The sequence below is a fragment of the Oncorhynchus keta genome, chromosome 23, assembly GCF_023373465.1.
Source record: "Oncorhynchus keta strain PuntledgeMale-10-30-2019 chromosome 23, Oket_V2, whole genome shotgun sequence".
Taxonomy (NCBI): Eukaryota; Metazoa; Chordata; class Actinopteri; order Salmoniformes; family Salmonidae; genus Oncorhynchus; species Oncorhynchus keta.
The window spans coordinates 2,294,884-2,317,383 of NC_068443.1; the positions used below are offsets into that span (position 1 = coordinate 2,294,884).

At 44.5% G+C, this 22,500-nt stretch overlaps 2 protein-coding genes across 2 annotated transcripts in view; both read right to left on the reverse strand.

The window, feature by feature from the left end:
* Positions 1-1,306: 1,306 nt before the first annotated feature.
* On the reverse strand, positions 1,307-2,176 carry LOC127911129 (uncharacterized). The gene has a single exon (XM_052477390.1). It carries the CDS (start codon positions 2,174-2,176, stop codon positions 1,307-1,309), a length of 870 nt encoding a protein of 289 aa, XP_052333350.1.
* Positions 2,177-2,392: 216 nt separating this feature from the next.
* The window catches only part of LOC127910876 (receptor-type tyrosine-protein phosphatase mu-like), a 688,506-nt gene continuing 668,398 nt past the window's right edge, over positions 2,393-22,500 (reverse strand). Inside the window, exons 32-35 of the mRNA XM_052475958.1 lie at positions 9,986-10,111; positions 8,330-8,493; positions 6,271-6,406; positions 2,393-2,487 (exon numbers count right to left, since the gene is read on the reverse strand). Of these exons, the coding sequence (XP_052331918.1) occupies positions 2,446-2,487; positions 6,271-6,406; positions 8,330-8,493; positions 9,986-10,111 (468 nt within the window). The 3' untranslated portion in view covers positions 2,393-2,445. The remainder of the gene's footprint in view (positions 2,488-6,270; positions 6,407-8,329; positions 8,494-9,985; positions 10,112-22,500) is intronic.

Genomic DNA, 22,500 nt, shown 5'->3' on the forward strand with positions numbered 1-22,500 from the left:
GTCAAGGAATATTTATCTCAAAACTGTGATTCATAAAAGATGTGTTCGGAGTTTTGGTCAACTCAAATTATTCAGGAACTGGAATGGGCAGCTACATTAAACAAATATTATTGATCCCCCCCATGGTCACAACCAGTCATCTCCATCTACCGTATAGATTATAGATGGGGCGGTAGGATAGCCTCGTGGTTAGAGCGTTGGACTAGTAACCGGAAGATTGCAAAGTTCAAATCCCAGAGGTGACAAGGTACAAATCTGTCGTTCTGCCCCTGAACAGGCAGTTAACCCCACTGTTCCTAGGCCGTCATTGAAAGTAAGAATGTGTTCTTAACTAACTTGCCTTCATTCCAAAAAATGCTAATGAAATGAACCCTGGAGAATTATACAGTGGTATGAAACAAAACACTAAAAAGACATTGAGATCTGTGTTACAAAGTTAAACCAGCTACAATGTTAGAAGGAAACAAGGCCGTAAAACCAGCTACAATGTTAGAAGGAAACAAGGCCGTAAAACCAGCTACAATGTTAGAAGGAAACAAGGCCGTAAAACCAGCTACAATGTTAGAAGGAAACAAGGCCGTAAAACCAGCTACAATGTTAGAAGGAAACAAGGCCGTAAAACCAGCTACAATGTTAGAAGGAAACAAGGCCGTAAAACAAGCTACAATGTTAGAAGGAAACAAGGCCGTAAAACAAGCTACAATGTTAGAAGGAAACAAGGCCGTAAAACCAGCTACAATGTTAGAAGGAAACAAGGCAGTAAAACCAGCTACAATGTTAGAAGGAAACAAGGCCGTAAAACAAGCTACAATGTTAGAAGGAAACAAGGCCGTAAAACCAGCTACAATGTTAGAAGGAAACAAGGCCGTGAAACCAGCTACAATGTTAGAAGGAAACAAGGCCGTAAAACCAGCTACAATGTTAGAAGGAAACAAGGCCGTGAAACCAGCTACAATGTTAGAAGGAAACAAGGCCGTAAAACCAGCTACAATGTTAGAAGGAAACAAGGCCGTAAAACAAGCTACAATGTTAGAAGGAAACAAGGCCGTAAAACAAGCTACAATGTTAGAAGGAAACAAGGCCGTAAAACACTCGTCGGACAGTAAAAACATAAGGCCTTTCATGTCTGAAGGAGTTTTACTATGAAAAAAAGGTCATCATTAGGAGGTTGTTCCTTTACAACGGTGTGATAGCTAATACTTTGGTTTATTATTAAAAGGTATATTTAAAATGTTGTTATTATGAAGAAAAAAAATATTTGGGCTAAAAGGTTTTTCGATTGTTCCGTCTTTCAAGAAACCCTGATTTACATGTACGAGGAATTTGGCCTTGTGAAATGGTCTAGGGTGTAGGGGCGAGGGTGTAGGGGAGAGGGTGTAGGGGAGAGGGTGTAGGGGTGAGGGTGTAGGGGAGAGGGTGTAGGGGAGAGGGTGTAGGGGCGAGGGTGCAGGGCGAGGGTGCAGGGGCGAGGTGCAGGGGCGGGTGTAGGGGAGAGGGTGTAGGGGCGAGGGTGTAGGGGAGAGGGTGTAGGGGCGAGGGTGTAGGGGAGAGGGTGTAGGGGCGAGGGTGTAGGGGCGAGGGGTAGGGGAGAGGGTGTACGGGAGAGGGTGTAGGGGAGAGGGTGTAGGGGCGAGGGTGTAGGGGCGAGGGTGTAGGGGAGAGGGTGTAGGGGGTGTAGGGGCGAGGGTGTAGGGGAGAGGGTGTAGGGGAGAGGGTGTAGGGGCGAGGGTGTAGGGGCGAGGGTGTAGGGGCGAGGGTGTAGGGGAGAGGGTGTAGGGGAGAGGGTGTAGGGGTGAGGGTGTAGGGGAGAGGGTGTAGGGTAGACCTCACCTGTAGGGCGAGGGGTGTAGGGGACAGAGGTGTAGGGGGAGAGGGTGTAGGGGCGAGGTGTAGGAGCACAGGTGTAGGGGAGTCTCGTGTAGGGGAGAGGGTGTGGGAGGCTGAGACTGTGTTCAGGGGTGTGGGTGTAGGGGAGAGGGTGTAGGGGCAAAAGCAAACAAGGGTGTAGGTGCATCAGGGGTAGGGGAGAGGGTGTAGGGACGAGGGTGTAGGGACGAGGGTGTAGGGGAGAGGGGGTAGGGGGAGGGGTAGGATTACGTAGGGGCGAGGGGGAGGGGCAAGGGGTGTAGGGGCGAGGGCGTAGGGGAGAGGGTGTAGGGGCAAGGGTGTAAAACATTGTGCTCCTGAATCCTTCCTGGTAGCAGATCAGAGACTGATGGAACTATATAGAGACAACAGTACACCTCACCTCTGTCACCTCATCAAGCTAAGAAAGACAGAGCTGTGTGTGTCTGTATTTGTGGAGGCGTGTTCGTCCTGCTCCAGTTGTTCGATCACGAAAAACACAGGTCGGTCTACGCTGCAGTCTCGTCTATAAAGTCCCCCCCCCCCCCCGTGTCGTTCACAGTTCTGCGTCCAGGCTGAGACTGTTGTTCATCCACAGTTCTAATACTCCAGAGCCACTTCATAGCAGAACTTGTACTGATCCTGTAGAACACAAAAAGCAAACAAGGGGCTGGTATTCTTCATCACTGATCTGATCTGTGTAAGACATTTTACACATCGGACATTGTGCCGTCTTGTCATGACATTGAACCTAGGAGTTTGACAAGACACAAAACAGATCTGTAGTGTTAATGATTACAGAATGTGTTTCCTACCAGTAGGTCATCTGTAGTGTTAATGATTACAGAATGTGTTTCCTACCAGTAGGTCATCTGTAGTGTTAATGATTACAGGATGTGTTTCCTACCAGTAGGTCATCTGTAGTGTTAATGATTACAGAATGTGTTTCCTACCAGTAGGTCATCTGTAGTGTTAATGATTACAGGATGTGTTTCTGTAGTGTTAATGATTACAGAATGTGTTTCCTACCAGTAGGTCATCTGTAGTGTTAATGATTACAGGATGTGTTTCCTACCAGTAGGTCATCTGTAGTGTTAATGATTACAGAATGTGTTTCCTACCAGTAGGTCATCTGTAGTGTTAATGATTACAGAATGTGTTTCCTACCAGTAGGTCATCTGTAGTGTTAATGATTACAGAATGTGTTTCCTACCAGTAGGTCATCTGTAGTGTTAATGATTACAGAATGTGTTTCCTACCAGTAGGTCATCTGTAGTGTTAATGATTACAGAATGTGTTTCCTACCAGTAGGTCATCTGTAGTGTTAATGATTACAGAATGTGTTTCCTACCAGTAGGTCATCTGTAGTGTTAATGATTACAGAATGTGTTTCCTACCAGTAGGTCATCTGTAGTGTTAATGATTACAGGATGTGTTTCCTACCAGTAGGTCATCTGTAGTGTTAATGATTACAGAATGTGTTTCCTACCAGTAGGTCATCTGTAGTGTTAATGATTACAGAATGTGTTTCCTACCAGTAGGTCATCTGTAGTGTTAATGATTACAGAATGTGTTTCCTACCAGTAGGTCATCTGTAGTGTTAATGATTACAGAATGTGTTTCCTACCAGTAGGTCATCTGTAGTGTTAATGATTACAGAATGTGTTTCCTACCAGTAGGTCATCTGTAGTGTTAATGATTACAGAATGTGTTTCCTACCAGTAGGTCATCTGTAGTGTTAATGATTACAGAATGTGTTTCCTACCAGTAGGTCATCTGTAGTGTTAATGATTACAGAATGTGTTTCCTACCAGTAGGTCATCTGTAGTGTTAATGATTACAGAATGTGTTTCCTACCAGTAGGTCATCTGTAGTGTTAATGATTACAGAATGTGTTTCCTACCAGTAGGTCATCTGTAGTGTTAATGATTACAGAATGTGTTTCCTACCAGTAGGTCATCTGTAGTGTTAATGATTACAGGATGTGTTTCCTACCAGTAGGTCATCTGTAGTGTTAATGATTACAGGATGTGTTTCCTACCAGTAGGTCATCTGTAGTGTTAATGATTACAGGATGTGTTTCCTACCAGTAGGTCATCTGTAGTGTTAATGATTACAGGATGTGTTTCCTACCAGTAGGTCATCTGTAGTGTTAATGATTACAGAATGTGTTTCCTACCAGTAGGTCATCTGTAGTGTTAATGATTACAGGATGTGTTTCCTACCAGTAGGTCATCTGTAGTGTTAATGATTACAGGATGTGTTTCCTACCAGTAGGTCATCTGTAGTGTTAATGATTACAGGATGTGTTTCCTACCAGTAGGTCATCTGTAGTGTTAATGATTACAGAATGTGTTTCCTACCAGTAGGTCATCTGTAGTGTTAATGATTACAGGATGTGTTTCCTACCAGTAGGTCATCTGTAGTGTTAATGATTACAGGATGTGTTTCCTACCAGTAGGTCATCTGTAGTGTTAATGATTACAGGATGTGTTTCCTACCAGTAGGTCATCTGTAGTGTTAATGATTACAGAATGTGTTTCCTACCAGTAGGTCATCTGTAGTGTTAATGATTACAGGATGTGTTTCCTACCAGTAGGTCATCTGTAGTGTTAATGATTACAGGATGTGTTTCCTACCAGTAGGTCATCTGTAGTGTTAATGATTACAGGATGTGTTTCCTACCAGTAGGTCATCTGTAGTGTTAATGATTACAGAATGTGTTTCCTACCAGTAGGTCATCTGTAGTGTTAATGATTACAGGATGTGTTTCCTACCAGTAGGTCATCTGTAGTGTTAATGATTACAGAATGTGTTTCCTACCAGTAGGTCATCTGTAGTGTTAATGATGACAGAATGTGTTTCCTACCAGTAGGTCATCTGTAGTGTTAATGATTACAGAATGTGTTTCCTACCAGTAGGTCATCTGTAGTGTTAATGATTACAGGATGTGTTTCCTACCAGTAGGTCATCTGTAGTGTTAATGATTACAGGATGTGTTTCCTACCAGTAGGTCATCTGTAGTGTTAATGATGACAGAATGTGTTTCCTACCAGTAGGTCATCTGTAGTGTTAATGATTACAGAATGTGTTTCCTACCAGTAGGTCATCTGTAGTGTTAATGATTACAGAATGTGTTTCCTACCAGTAGGTCATCTGTAGTGTTAATGATTACAGGATGTGTTTCCTACCAGTAGGTCATCTGTAGTGTTAATGATTACAGGATGTGTTTCCTACCAGTAGGTCATCTGTAGTGTTAATGATGACAGAATGTGTTTCCTACCAGTAGGTCATCTGTAGTGTTAATGATTACAGAATGTGTTTCCTACCAGTAGGTCATCTGTAGTGTTAATGATTACAGAATGTGTTTCCTACCAGTAGGTCATCTGTAGTGTTAATGATTACAGAATGTGTTTCCTACCAGTAGGTCATCTGTAGTGTTAATGATTACAGGATGTGTTTCCTACCAGTAGGTCATCTGTAGTGTTAATGATTACAGAATGTGTTTCCTACCAGTAGGTCATCTGTAGTGTTAATGATTACAGAATGTGTTTCCTACCAGTAGGTCATCTGTAGTGTTAATGATTACAGAATGTGTTTCCTACCAGTAGGTCATCTGTAGTGTTAATGATTACAGGATGTGTTTCCTACCAGTAGGTCATCTGTAGTGTTAATGATTACAGAATGTGTTTCCTACCAGTAGGTCATCTGTAGTGTTGATGATTACAGGATGTGTTTCCTACCAGTAGGTCATCTGTAGTGTTAATGATTACAGAATGTGTTTCCTACCAGTAGGTCATCTGTAGTGTTAATGATTACAGGATGTGTTTCTGTAGTGTTAATGATTACAGGATGTGTTTCTGTAGTGTTAATGATTACAGGATGTGTTTCTGTAGTGTTAATGATTACAGGATGTGTTTCTGTAGTGTTAATGATTACAGGATGTGTTTCCTACCAGTAGGTCATCTGTAGTGTTAATGATTACAGAATGTGTTTCCTACCAGTAGGTCATCTGTAGTGTTAATGATTACAGGATGTGTTTCTGTAGTGTTAATGATTACAGGATGTGTTTCTGTAGTGTTAATGATTACAGGATGTGTTTCTGTAGTGTTAATGATTACAGGATGTGTTTCTGTAGTGTTAATGATTACAGGATGTGTTTCCTACCAGTAGGTCATCTGTAGTGTTAATGATTACAGGATGTGTTTCCTACCAGTAGGTCATCTGTAGTGTTAATGATTACAGAATGTGTTTCCTACCAGTAGGTCATCTGTAGTGTTAATGATTACAGGATGTGTTTCTGTAGTGTTAATGATTACAGGATGTGTTTCTGTAGTGTTAATGATTACAGGATGTGTTTCTGTAGTGTTAATGATTACAGGATGTGTTTCTGTAGTGTTAATGATTACAGGATGTGTTTCCTACCAGTAGGTCGACCATGTTGGGTTTGTTGTTCCTCAGTGTTTTGACGGCGTGGAAAACGTCTACAGAACGTTGATGTTGTAACATCTCACACACGATGCTGATGGCACAGAACGTCCCACTGCGCCCTCCTCCGTTACTGCAGCGAAGGAGAGAGAGAGGAAAGACAGATAAACAGAGAGAGAGAGAGAGAGGGGAAGACAAAGACAGTTAAACAGAGAGAGGGAGAGAGAGAGGGGAAGACAAAGACAGTTAAACAGAGAGAGGGAGAGAGAGAGAGGGGAAGACAAAGACAGTTAAACAGAGAGAGGGAGAGAGAGAGAGGGGAAGACAAAGACAGTTAAACAGAGAGAGGGAGAGAGAGAGGGGAAGACAAAGACAGTTAAACAGAGAGAGAGACAGATAAACAGAGAGGGAGAGAGAGAGAGGGGAAGACAAAGACAGTTAAACAGAGAGAGAGACAGATAAACAGAGAGAGGGAGAGAGAGAGACAGATAAACAGAGAGAGAGAGAGAGACAGATAAACAGAGACAGAGAGACAGATAAACAGAGAGGGAGAGAGAGAGAGGGGAAGACAAAGACAGTTAAACAGAGAGAGACAGATAAACAGAGAGAGGGAAAGAGAGAGAGAGAGAGAGACAAAGAAAGATAAACAGAGAGAGAGAGAGAGACAGATAAACAGAGAGAGAGAGACAGATAAACAGAGAGGGAGAGAGAGAGAGGGGAAGACAAAGACAGTTAAACAGAGAGAGAGAGAGAGAGAGGGGAAGACAAAGACAGTTAAACAGAGAGAGAGACAGATAAACAGAGAGAGGGAGAGAGAGAGACAGATAAACAGAGAGAGAGAGACAGATAAACAGAGAGGGAAAGAGAGAGAGAGAGAGAGAGACAAAGAAAGATAAACAGAGAGAGAGAGACAGATAAACAGAGAGAGAGAGACAGATAAACAGAGAGAGAGAGACAGATAAACAGAGAGAGAGAGAGAGGAAGACAGAGACAGATAAACAGAGAGAGAGAAGGGGTGTATTCTGTCATTCAGATGGTTTCAGATGGAAGGGTAATGAATAGAGCTAACACAGTTCCCTTTGGTCCAATAAGTCCACATTATTCATTTGCTCAAAGCACCAGTCGTCTCTATTGAACAGTGTGGTGCAGTGAGCAGCGAGCAACGAGCAGTGAGCAGTGAGCAGTGAGCAGCGAGCAGCGAGTAGCGAGCAGTGAGCAGTGAGCAGTGAGCAGTGAGTAGTGAGCAGTGAGCAATGAGCAGTGAGCAACGAGCAACGAGCAGTGAGCAGTGAGTAGTGAGCAGTGAGCAGTGAGCAGTGAGTAGTGAGCAGTGAGTAGCGAGCAGCGAGCAGCGAGCAACGAGCAGTGAGCAGTGAGCAGTGAGCAGTGAGCAGTGAGCAGCGAGCAGCGAGCAGCGAGCAGCGAGCAGTGAGCAGCGAGCAGCGAGCAGCGAGCAGCGAGCAGCGAGCAGCGAGCAGCGAGCAACGAGCAGTGAGCAGTGAGCAGTGAGCAGCGAGCAGTGAGCAGTGAGCAGTGAGTAGTGAGCAACGAGCAGTGAGTAGTGAGCAGTGAGTAGTGAGCAACGAGCAGTGAGCAGTGAGTAGTGAGCAGCGAGCAGTGAGCAGTGAGCAGTGAGCAGTGAGTAGTGAGCAGTGAGTAGTGAGTAGTGAGCAGTGAGTAGTGAGCAGCGAGCGGCGAGCAGCGAGCAGCGAGCAGTGAGCAGTGAGCAGTGAGCAGTGAGTAGTGAGCAGTGAGCAGCGAGCAGCGAGCAGTGAGCAGTGAGCAGTGAGTAGTGAGCAGCGAGCAGTGAGCAGTGAGCAGTGAGTAGTGAGCAGCGAGTAGTGAGTAGTGAGCAGCGAGCAGCGAGCAGTGAGCAGTGAGTAGTGAGTAGTGAGCACAAGAAGGTCAACAGATGAGAGGAGGGACATGAAGGTCAACAGATGAGAGGAGAAACATCCCCATGTAAAGTAGAATCTCCGTAGAAGGTAATTGTGACTTGCAGACAGTGTGTGTATGTCCCTGTGTGTTAGTATGTGTGTTAGTGTGTGTTACTTACAGACAGTGCACCACAGTGCGTCCCTCTCCTCCATCATACTCCTCCTGCCATTTGTCCACCTGTCTGATGAGCTTGAGGAAGGAGCGTTTGGACATGGGAGTGTCTCGGTACATTGGCCAACCCAGGAACTGGAACTGTTGCACCATACGGTACCCGTCCTGAGGCTGGACAGACAGACAGGTAGGTTAATAACAGACAGACAGGTAGATACAGGTTAATAACAGACAGACAGGTAGATACAGGTTAATAACAGACAGACAGGTAGATACAGGTTAATAACAGACAGACAGGTAGATACAGGTTAATAACAGACAGACAGGTAGATACAGGTTAATAACAGACAGACAGGTTAACAAACAGACAGACAGACAGGTTAACAAACAGACAGACAGGTAGAAACAGGTTAACAAACAGACAGACAGGTGAATATAGGTTCATAGACAGATAGATATAGCTTCATAAACAAACAGACAGATAGATATAGGTATTTAGGGTAGTTGGGGTCAGGTAAGGTAGTTAGGGTCAGGTAATAACAGGGTCAGGTAAGATAGTTGCAGGTCAGGTAACAGACAGTTAGGGTCAGGTTAACAAATTGGGGTCAGGTAAGATAGTTGGGGTCAGGTAGGTAGTTCGGGTCAGGTAATGTAGTTGGGGTCAGGTAAGATATTTGGGGTCAGGTAAGATAGTTAGGGTCAGGTAGACAGTTGATCAGGTAAGGTAGTTGACAGGTAAGGTAGTTGGGGTCAGGTAATAACAGGGTCAGACAGATAGTTGGGGTCAGGTAAGGTAGTTGGGGTCAGGTAAGGTAGTTAGGGTCAGGTAAGGTAGTTGGGGTCAGGTAAGATAGTTGAGGTCAGGTAAGATAGTTAGGGTCAGGTGAGACAGTTGGGGTCAGGTGTGTCAGGTAAGGTAGTTAGGGTCAGGTAAGAAAGTTAGGGTCAGGTAGATAGTTAACAGGTAAGACAGTTGGGGTCAGGTAGTTGGGGTCAGGTAAGGTAGTTGGGGTCAGGTAAGATAGTTGGGGTCAGGTAAGATAGTTAGGGTCAGGTAAGGTAGTTAGGGTCAGGTAATGAGGTTGTTAGGGTCAGGTAAGGTAGTTAGGGGTCAGGTAAGGTAGTTAGGGTCAGGTAAGACAGTTGGGGTCAGGTAAGGTAGTTGGGGTAAGGTAGTTGGGGTCAGGTAAGGTAGTTGGGGTCAGGTAGGTATCAGGTAAGGTAGTTGGGGTCAGGTAAGATAGTTGGGGTCAGGTAAGGTAGTTGGGGTCAGGTAAGATAGTTGGGGTCAGGTAAGGTAGTTCAGGGTCAGGTAAGGTAGTTGGGGTCAGGTAAGGTAGGTTAGGGTCAGGTAAGATAGTTAGGGTCAGGTAAGATAGTTGGGGTCAGGTAAGGTAGTTGGGGTCAGGTAAGGTAGTTGGGGTCAGGTAAGATAGTTGGGGTCAGGTGTTTCAGGTAAGGTATTTAGGATCAGGTGTTTCAGGTAAGGTAGTCGGGGTCAGGTAAGGTAGTTGGGGTCAGGTGTTTCAGGTAAGGTAGTTGGGAACAGGTAAGCTAGTTGGTTGGGGTCAGGTAAATTCAGGGTGGTACCTGTACTGCTGTAAGCTACATAGAGAGTGTTAGCTAATTTTCCCATAGTGCCATAGTGTGTGTGTGTGCGTACCCGTGCTGCGTTGTAGATCCGGAATATTCTACTGATTATGTCCTCCTCCAGATCAGCTGAGACAAACTCCACTTGGATTGGCCCATGGCGATGCACGCCGTTCTCTGGCCAGTACTGAGGACAGAGCTAACGCACACACAACACACACACAACACACACACAACACACACACAACACACACACAACACACACACAACACACAATGGGCACAGAAAGGATACGGAGAGAAAAGAACAACTTTCAGGTGGAACAGGAAGCAAAAGGTTTGATAAATATAAACACCTTACCCTAACTACCTTACCTGACCCTAACTACCTTACCTGACCCTAACTACCTTACCTGACCACAACTACCTTACCTGACCCTAACTACCTTACCTGACCCTAACTACCTTACCTGACCCCAACTACCTTACCTGACCCCAACTACCTTACCTGACCCTAACTACCTTACCTGACCCTAACTACCTTACCTGACCCTAACTACCTTACCTGACCCTAACTACCTTACCTGACCCCAACTACCTTACCTGACCCTAACTACCTTACCTGACCCCAACTACCTTACCTGACCCCAACTACCTTACCTGACCCCAACTACCTTACCTGACCCCAACTACCTTACCTGACCCTAACCACCTTACCTGACCCCAACTACCTTACCTGACCCCAACTACCTTACCTGACCCCAACTACCTTACCTGACCCCAACTACCTTACCTGACCCCAACTACCTTACCTGACCCCAACTACCTTACCTGACCCCAACTACCTTACCTGACCCCAACTACCTTACCTGACCCCAACTACCTCACCTGACCCCAACTACCTTACCTGACCCCAACTACCTTACCTGACCCCAACTACCTTACCTGACCCCAACTACCTTACCTGACCCTAACTACCTTACCTGACCCTAACTACCTTACCTGACCCCAACTACCTTACCTGACCCTAACTACCTTACCTGACCCTAACTACCTTACCTGACCCTAACTACCTTACCTGACCCTAACTACCTTACCTGACCCCAACTACCTTACCTGACCCTAACTACCTTACCTGACCCTACCTACCTTACCTGACCCTAACCACCTTACCTGACCCTAACTACCTTACCTGACCCTAACTAACTTACCTGCCCCTAACTACCTTACCTGACCCTAACTACCTTACCTGACCCCAACTATCTTACCTGACCCCAACTATCTTACCTGACCCTAACTACCTTACCTGACCGTAACTACCTTACCTGACCCTAACTACCTTACCTGACCCTAACTACCTTACCTGACACACCTGACCCTAACAACCTTACCTGACCCTAACTACCTTACCTGACCCTAACTACCTTACCTGACCCTAACTACCTTACCTGACCCTCACTACCTTACCTGACCCTAACGACCTTACCTGACCCTAACTACCTTACCTGACCCTAACTGCCTTACCTGACCCTAACTACCTTACCTGACACACCTGACCCTAACAACCTTACCTGACCCTAACTACCTTACCTGACCCTAACTACCTTACCTGACCCTAACTACCTTACCTCACCCTCACTACCTTACCTGACCCTAACGACCTTACCTGACCCTAACTACCTTACCTGACCCTAACTACCTTACCTGATTCCAACTACCTTACCTGACCCCACCTCTACCTGACCCCAACTACCTTACCTGACCCTAACTACCTTACCTGACCCCAACTACCTTACCTGACCCTAACTACCTTACCTGACCCCAACTACCTTACCTGACCCTAACTACCTTACCTGACCCTAACTACCTTACCTGACCCTAACTAACTTACCTGACCCTAACTGCCTTACTTGACCCTAACTACCTTACCTGACACACCTGACCCTAACAACCTTACCTGACCCTAACTACCTTACCTGACCCTAACTACCTTACCTGACCCTAACTACCTTACCTGACCCTAACTACCTTACCTGACCCTAACGACCTTACCTGACCCTAACTACCTTACCTGACCCTAACTGCCTTACCTGACCCTAACTACCTTACCTGACACACCTGACCCTAACAACCTTACCTGACCCTAACTACCTTACCTGACCCTAACTACCTTACCTGACCCCAACTACCTTACCTGACCCCAACTACCTTACCTGACCCTAACTACCTTACCTGACCCCAACTACCTTACCTGACCCCAACTACCTTACCTGACCCCAACTACCTTACCTGACCCCAACTACCTTACCTGACCCCAACTACCTTACCTGACCCTAACTACCATACCTGACCCCAACTACCTTACCTGACCCTAACTACCTTACCTGACCCCAACTACCTTACCTGACCCTAACTACCTTACCTGACCCTAACTACCTTACCTGACCCTAACTAACTTACCTGACCCTAACTGCCTTACCTGACCCTAACTACCTTACCTGACACACCTGACCCTAACAACCTTACCTGACCCTAACTACCTTACCTGACCCTAACTACCTTACCTGACCCTAACTACCTTACCTGACCCTAACTACCTTACCTGACCCCAACTACCTTACCTGACCCCAACTACCTTACCTGACCCCAACTACCTTACCTGACCCCAACTACCTTACCTGACCCTAACTACCTTACCTGACCCCAACTACCTTACCTGACCCCAACTACCTTACCTGACCCCAACTACCTTACCTGACCCCAACTACCTTACCTGACCCCAACTACCTTACCTGACCCCAACTACCTTACCTGACCCCAACTACCTTACCTGACCCTAACTACCTTACCTGACCCCAACTACCTTACCTGACCCCAACTACCTTACCTGACCCCAACTACCTTACCTGACCCCAACTACCTTACCTGACCCTAACCACCTTACCTGACCCCAACTACCTTACCTGACCCCAACTACCTTACCTGACCCTAACTACCTTACCTGACCCTAACTACCTTACCTGACCCTAACTACCTTACCTGACCCTAACTACCTTACCTGACCCCAACTACCTTACCTGACCCTAACTACCTTACCTGACCCTAACTACCTTACCTCACCCTCACTACCTTACCTGACCCTAACGACCTTACCTGACCCTAACTACCTTACCTGACCCTAACTACCTTACCTGATTCCAACTACCTTACCTGACCCCAATTATCTACCTGACCCCAACTACCTTACCTGACCCCAACTACCTTACCTGACCCTAACTACCTTACCTGACCCCAACTACCTTACCTGACCCTAACTACCTTACCTGACCCTAACTACCTTACCTGACCCTAACTAACTTACCTGACCCTAACTGCCTTACTTGACCCTAACTACCTTACCTGACACACCTGACCCTAACAACCTTACCTGACCCTAACTACCTTACCTGACCCTAACTACCTTACCTGACCCTAACTACCTTACCTGACCCTAACTACCTTACCTGACCCTAACGACCTTACCTGACCCTAACTACCTTACCTGACCCTAACTGCCTTACCTGACCCTAACTACCTTACCTGACACACCTGACCCTAACAACCTTACCTGACCCTAACTACCTTACCTGACCCTAACTACCTTACCTGACCCCAACTACCTTACCTGACCCCAACTACCTTACCTGACCCTAACTACCTTACCTGACCCCAACTACCTTACCTGACCCCAACTACCTTACCTGACCCCAACTACCTTACCTGACCCCAACTACCTTACCTGACCCCAACTACCTTACCTGACCCTAACTACCATACCTGACCCCAACTACCTTACCTGACCCTAACTACCTTACCTGACCCCAACTACCTTACCTGACCCTAACTACCTTACCTGACCCTAACTACCTTACCTGACCCTAACTAACTTACCTGACCCTAACTGCCTTACTTGACCCTAACTACCTTACCTGACACACCTGACCCTAACAACCTTACCTGACCCTAACTACCTTACCTGACCCTAACTACCTTACCTGACCCTAACTACCTTACCTGACCCTAACTACCTAACCTGACCCCAACTACCTTACCTGACCCCAACTACCTTACCTGACCCCAACTACCTTACCTGACCCCAACTACCTTACCTGACCCCAACTACCTTACCTGACCCTAACTACCTTACCTGACCCCAACTACCTTACCTGACCCCAACTACCTTACCTGACCCCAACTACCTTACCTGACCCCAACTACCTTACCTGACCCCAACTACCTTACCTGACCCCAACTACCTTACCTGACCCCAACTACCTTACCTGACCCCAACTACCTTACCTGACCCCAACTACCTTACCTGACCCCAACTACCTTACCTGACCCCAACTACCTTACCTGACCCTAACTACCTTACCTGACCCTAACTACCTTACCTGACCCCAACTACCTTACCTGACCCTAACTACCTTACCTGACCCTAACTACCTTACCTGACCCTAACTACCTTACCTGACCCTAACTACCTTACCTGACCCCAACTACCTTACCTGACCCTAACTACCTTACCTGACCCTACCTACCTTACCTGACCCTAACCACGTTACCTGACCCTAACTACCTTACCTGACCCTAACTAACTTACCTGCCCCTAACTACCTTACCTGACCCTAACTACCTTACCTGACCCCAACTATCTTACCTGACCCCAACTATCTTACCTGACCCTAACTACCTTACCTGACCGTAACTACCTTACCTGACCCTAACTACCTTACCTGACCCTAACTACCTTACCTGACACACCTGACCCTAACAACCTTACCTGACCCTAACTACCTTACCTGACCCTAACTACCTTACCTGACCCTAACTACCTTACCTGACCCTCACTACCTTACCTGACCCTAACGACCTTACCTGACCCTAACTACCTTACCTGACCCTAACTGCCTTACCTGACCCTAACTACCTTACCTGACACACCTGACCCTAACAACCTTACCTGACCCTAACTACCTTACCTGACCCTAACTACCTTACCTGACCCTAACTACCTTACCTCACCCTCACTACCTTACCTGACCCTAACGACCTTACCTGACCCTAACTACCTTACCTGACCCTAACTACCTTACCTGATTCCAACTACCTTACCTGACCCCAATTATCTACCTGACCCCAACTACCTTACCTGACCCTAACTACCTTACCTGACCCCAACTACCTTACCTGACCCTAACTACCTTACCTGACCCCAACTACCTTACCTGACCCCAACTACCTTACCTGACCCTAACTACCTTACCTGACCCTAACTAACTACCTGACCCTAACTGCCTTACTTGACCCTAACTACCTTACCTGACACACCTGACCCTAACAACCTTACCTGACCCTAACTACCTTACCTGACCCTAACTACCTTACCTGACCCTAACTACCTTACCTGACCCTAACTACCTTACCTGACCCTAACGACCTTACCTGACCCTAACTACCTTACCTGACCCTAACTGCCTTACCTGACCCTAACTACCTTACCTGACACACCTGACCCTAACAACCTTACCTGACCCTAACTACCTTACCTGACCCTAACTACCTTACCTGACCCCAACTACCTTACCTGACCCCAACTATCTTACCTGACCCTAACTACCTTACCTGACCCCAACTACCTTACCTGACCCCAACTACCTTACCTGACCCCAACTACCTTACCTGACCCCAACTACCTTACCTGACCCTAACTACCTTACCTGACCCTAACTACCATACCTGACCCCAACTACCTTACCTGACCCCAACTACCTTACCTGACCCTAACTACCTTACCTGACCCCAACTATCTTACCTGACCCTAACTACCTTACCTGACCCCAACTACCTTACCTGACCCTAACTACCTTACCTGACCCCAACTACCTTACCTGACCCCAACTACCTTACCTGACCCCAACTACCTTACCTGACCCCAACTACCTTACCTGACCCCAACTACCTTACCTGACCCCAACTACCTTACCTGACCCCAACTACCTTACCTGACCCCAACTACCTTACCTGACCCTAACTACCATACCTGACCCCAACTACCTTACCTGACCCCAACTACCTTACCTGACCCCAACTACCTTACCTGACCCTAACTATCTTACCTGACACACCTGTCGAATGAATTATGTTTCCTAATATTTAATAAAATAATCTAATTGAGTTAATTAATAATAATAATAATTTTAAGTGTTCATTTCTTAACTAACTCATCAACGTGTTTTTTAAAAGATAGCTTTTTGTTCGATCCAGATATTTATACGCGATCAATGAGGTTACCATCCAACCTACATATACATAAATCATAATAATCATTTTGCACGCCCAATTTTTCAGTTTTTGATTTGTTAAAAAAGTTTGAAATATCCAATAAATGTCGTTCCACTTCATGATTGTGTCCCACTTGTTGTTGATTCTTCACAAAAAAAATACAGTTTTATATCTTTATGTTTGAAGCCTGAAATGTGGCAAAAGGTCGCAAAGTTCAAGGGGGCCGAATACTTTCGCAAGGCACTGTACAGAAATCATCAGATACATTTTTTTTAAAAACGTGAATTGGAGATGAACATATACTTAACAAACATGAAAACGTAGCTCCACTAAAGCTGACCGCACACAACGCTGAGACCTTTAAAACCATCTGGAATTCAACTGATAAAGCCCAACTAAAGCAACATTGAGTTAACTGACTTTTTGCATTAATTGGTGCTTGGTGCAGTCTTATATAATATCTTTCATTCTGTTTTTCTTCTTCTCTCTCCCTTTCATGTGACAGGTGACAGTCTTCTCAACAACCAAACAAACAACAAAATCCACCTGTTTCCTTCTTTATTTAAACCCCCAGGAAACCCATCGTTTCTTATTGCATGTAAAAGAATAGGTGATCAGAAGATGTTCATGGGGAGAATGGATGTGATCCGGAACGTGGTACCAACTCTTTGCTTTGACAGTTAAAAACTGTGAGCGGAGTAAACCCCGAGGGGGACAGGCTCATAAGAGCAGGGAAATACCCACGTCTACCCTCTCTGAAGAGACAGACGAGGTAGAAACGATACAACATACACCTGTATAGTCAGTATATTACCTAGACCACATACACCTGTATAGTCAGTATATTACCTAGACCACATACACCTGTATAGTCAGTATATTACCTAGAACACATACACCTGTATAGTCAGTATATGACCTAGACCACATACACCTGTATAGTCAGTATATTACCTAGACCACATACACCTGTATAGTCAATATATTACCTAGAACACATACACCTGTATAGTCAGTATATTACCTAGACCACATACACCTGTATAGTCAGTATATTACCTAGACAACATACACCTGTATAGTCAGTATATTACCTAGACAACATACACCTGTATAGTCAGTATATTACCTAGACAACATACACCTGTATAGTCAGTATATTACCTAGACCACATACACCTGTATAGTCAGTATATTACCTAGACCACATACACCTGTATAGTCAGTATATTACCTAGACCACATACACCTGTATAGTCAGTATATTACCTAGACAACATACACCTGTATAGTCAATATATTACCTAGACCACATACACCTGTATAGTCAGTATATTACCTAGACAACATACACCTGTATAGTCAGTATATTACCTAGACAACATACACCTGTATAGTCAGTATATTACCTAGACCACATACACCTGTATAGTCAGTATATTACCTAGACCACATACACCTGTATAGTCAGTATATTACCTAGACAACATACACCTGTATAGTCAGTATATTACCTAGAACACATACACCTGTATAGTCAGTATATTACCTAGACAACATACACCTGTATAGTCAGTATATTACCTAGAACACATACACCTGTATAGTCAGTATATTACCTAGACCACATACACCTGTATAGTCAGTATATTACCTATACCACATACACCTGTATAGTCAGTATATTACCTAGACAACATACACCTGTATAGTCAGTATATTACCTAGACAACATACACCTGTATAGTCAGTATATTACCTAGACCACATACACCTGTATAGTCAGTATATTACCTAGAACACATACACCTGTATAGTCAGTATATTACCTAGACAACATACACCTGTATAGTCAGTATATTACCTAGAACACATACACCTGTATAGTCAGTATATTACCTATACCACATACACCTGTATAGTCAGTATATTACCTAGAACACATACACCTGTATAGTCAGTATATTACCTAGACCACATACACCTGTATAGTCAGTATATTACCTAGACCACATACACATACAGTATATTACCTAGAACACATACACCTGTATAGTCAGTATATTACCTAGAACACATACACCTGTATAGTCAGTATATTACCTAGAACACATACACCTGTATAGTCAGTATATTACCTAGACCACATACACCTGTATAGTCAGTATATTACCTAGAACACATACACCTGTATAGTCAGTATATTACCTAGAACACATACACCTGTATAGTCAGTATATTACCTAGACCACATACACCTGTATAGTCAGTATATTACCTAGAACACATACACCTGTATAGTCAGTATATTACCTAGAACACATACACCTGTATAGTCAGTATATTACCTAGAACACATACACCTGTATAGTCAGTATATTACCTAGACCACATACACCTGTATAGTCAGTATATTACCAAGAACACATACACCTGTATAGTCAGTATATTACTAGACAACATACACCTGTATACTGTATAGTCAGTATATTACCTAGACCACATACACCTGTATAGTCAGTATATTACCTAGACCACATACACCTGTATAGTCAGTATATTACCTAGAACACATACACCTGTATAGTCAGTATATTACCTAGACCACATACACCTGTATAGTCAGTATATTACCTAGACCACATACACCTGTATAGTCAGTATATTACCTAGACCACATACACCTGTATAGTCAGTATATTACCTAGACCACATACACCTGTATAGTCAGTATATTACCTAGACCACATACACCTGTATAGTCAGTATATTACCTAGACCACATACACCTGTATAGTCAGTATATTACCTAGACCACATACACCTGTATAGTCAGTATATTACCTAGACCACATACACCTGTATAGTCAGTATATTACCTAGACCACATACACCTGTATAGTCAGTATATTACCTAGACCACATACACCTGTATAGTCAGTATATTACCTAGACCACATACACCTGTATAGTCAGTATATTACTAGACAACATACACCTGTATAGTCAGTATATTACCTAGACCACATACACCTGTATAGTCAGTATATTACCTAGACCACATACACCTACACCTGTATAGTCAGTATATTACCTAGACCACATACACCTGTATAGTCAGTATATTACCTACACCTGTACAGTATATTACAGACCACATACACCTGTATAGTCAGTATATTACCTAGACCACATACACCTGTATAGTCAGTATATTACCTAGACCACATACACCTGTATAGTCAGTATATTACCTAGACCACATACACCTGTATAGTCAGTATATTACCTAGACCACATACACCTGTATAGTCAGTATATTACCTAGACCACATACACCTGTATAGTCAGTATATTACCTAGACCACATACACCTGTATAGTCAGTATATTACCTAGACCACATACACCTGTATAGTCAGTATATTTCCTAGACCACATACACCTGTATAGTCAGTATATTACCTAGACCACATACACCTGTATAGTCAATATATTACCTAGAACACATACACCTGTATAGTCAGTATATTACCTAGACCACATACACCTGTATAGTCAGTATATTACCTAGACCACATACACCTGTATAGTCAGTATATTTCCTAGACCACATACACCTGTATAGTCAGTATATTACCTAGACCACATACACCTGTATAGTCAGTATATTACCTAGACCACATACACCTGTATAGTCATACCTACATACACCTGTATAGTCAGTATATTACCTAGACCACATACACCTGTATAGTCAGTATATTACCTACAACACATACACCTGTATAGTCAGTATATTACCTAGAACACATGCACCTGTATAGTCAGTATATTACCTAGACCACATACACCTGTATAGTCAGTATATTACCTAGACAACATGCACACACAGCAGAAAAGTTGACACAGAGAAATGCTGTGCACATAGACACACACTCAAACATCACCTGCATAACAAGCAGGGCAAACACACACACACACACACACACACACACACACACACACACACACACACACACACACACACACACACACACACACACACACACACACACACACACACACACACACACACACACACACACACACACACACACACACAGAGAGCGCAGCACCACATAAACAAAGAGATTGCAGAAATACAGGTGGAAGAAAAGCTCCTATCTCTGCCTCCTCTGAGAGCCAATCAGAAACCTCCTATCTCTGCCTCCTCTGAGAGCCAATCAGAACGACAAATTCAACAGATGCAAAACAAAGATACTGATGGAGCGAAAGTTACTCCAACTCCCTTCCTCCCTCACCTCTCTTCTTCTCCCCTCCCCTCCCCGCTCCCCCCCTCTCTGCTCCCCTCCTCTCCCTTCTCTTCTTCTCCCCTCCCCTCCCCCGCCCCCCTCTCTCTGCTCCCCTCCTCTCCCTTCTCTTCTTCTCCCCTCCCCTCCCCGCCCCCCTCTCTGCTCCCCTCCTCTCCCTTCTCTGCTTCTCCCCTCCCCTCCCCCGCCCCCCCTCTCTGCTCCCCTCCTCTCTCCCTTCTCTTCTTCTCCCCTCCCCTCCCCCGCTCCCCCTCTCTGCTCCCCTCCTCTCCCTTCTCTGCTTCTCCCCTCTGCCCCCCTCCCTCCCTCCCTCTCCCTTATTTGCTCCCCTCTTCTCCCTCCCTCCTCTCCTCTCCCTTTCACCCCTCTCTTCTCTCCTCCCTCACACTCCCCTCTTCTTCTCTCATCCCCCCTATTCTTCTCCCCTCCCTCACCTCTCCCTCCCTCCTCACCTCTCCCTTTTACTCACCTCTCTTCTTCTCCCCTCCCCTCCTCTCCATTTCTCCCCCTCTCTCAATTCCTCTAACTTCCTTCCTCACATAACTTTTTTCTCTTTCCCTTCCTCTCTACCCCCCCCCTCCCCCTCCCCCATCGCTCCACCTGAGCTACAGTGAGAATATTGAATGAAAGGCCCTGCCAGCGCGTGTGTGTCAGCTAGCCAGTCAGTCACCCAGGGAGAGAGAGGAGAGAGCAGCCCAGCCAGAGGCTTTGATCCCTGGGTGTGATGACAGGGCCTGGGGCCTGGAGGGCTGGAGCTGCCGGAGAGATCTTCCACTGATTTCTGTCTATCTATTTTATCTACCATCTATAATCCTGTCCTGTCTATGTGACTGATGTTGAACAGAGATCCATCTATAATCCTGTCCTGTCTATGTGACTGATGTTGAACAGAGATCCATCTATAATCCTGTCCTGTCTATGTGTTTTATGTTGAACAGAGATCTATCTATAATCCTGTCCTGTCTATGTGACTGATGTTGAACAGAGATCCATCTATAATCCTGTCCTGTCTATGTGACTGATGTTGAACAGAGATAAATCTATAATCCTGTCCTGTCTATGTGACTGATGTTGAACAGAGATCCATCTATAATCCTGTCCTGTCTATGTGTTTTATGTTGAACAGAGATCCATCTATAATCCTGTCCTGTCTATGTGACTGATGTTGAACAGAGATCCATCTATAATCCTGTCCTGTCTATGTGACTGATGTTGAACAGAGATCCATCTATAATCCTGTCCTGTCTATGTGACTGATGCTGAACAGAGATAAATATATAATCCTGTCCTGTCTATGTGACTGATGTTGAACAGAGATCCATCTATGATCCTGTTTTGTCCAGGGCGTGACTATCTAATCTATCCAATCCATCCTATTGTATCCAACATTGTCTATCTAATCTATCCAATTTTCGTATTCATATCCTATTAAATATTCATCAACACTATCTAATCTAACCAATATATCCTATTGTATCCAACACTATCTAATCTATCTATCCAACACTATCTAATATAGTCAATCCATCCTATTGCTATCCAACACTATCTAATCTATCCTTCCTCTCTGGCAATCCATCTTCGTAGTGACTGGGTATTGAACACTATCTAATCTATCCAATATATCCTATTGTATCCAACTCTAATCTATCTATCAATGACTATCTAGATCCTATCTATCCAACACTATCTAATCTATGTGTGGGGTAGAGAGATGAGGGACCAATATATCCTATTGTATCCAACACTATCTAATCTATCCAATCCATCCTATTGTATCCAACACTATCTAATCTATCCAATATATCCTATTGTATCCAACACTATCTAATCTATCCAATATATCCTATTGTATCCAACGCTATCTAATCTATCCAATCCATCCTATTGTATCCAACACTATCTAATCTATCCAATCCATCCTATTGTATCCAACACTATCTAATCTATCCA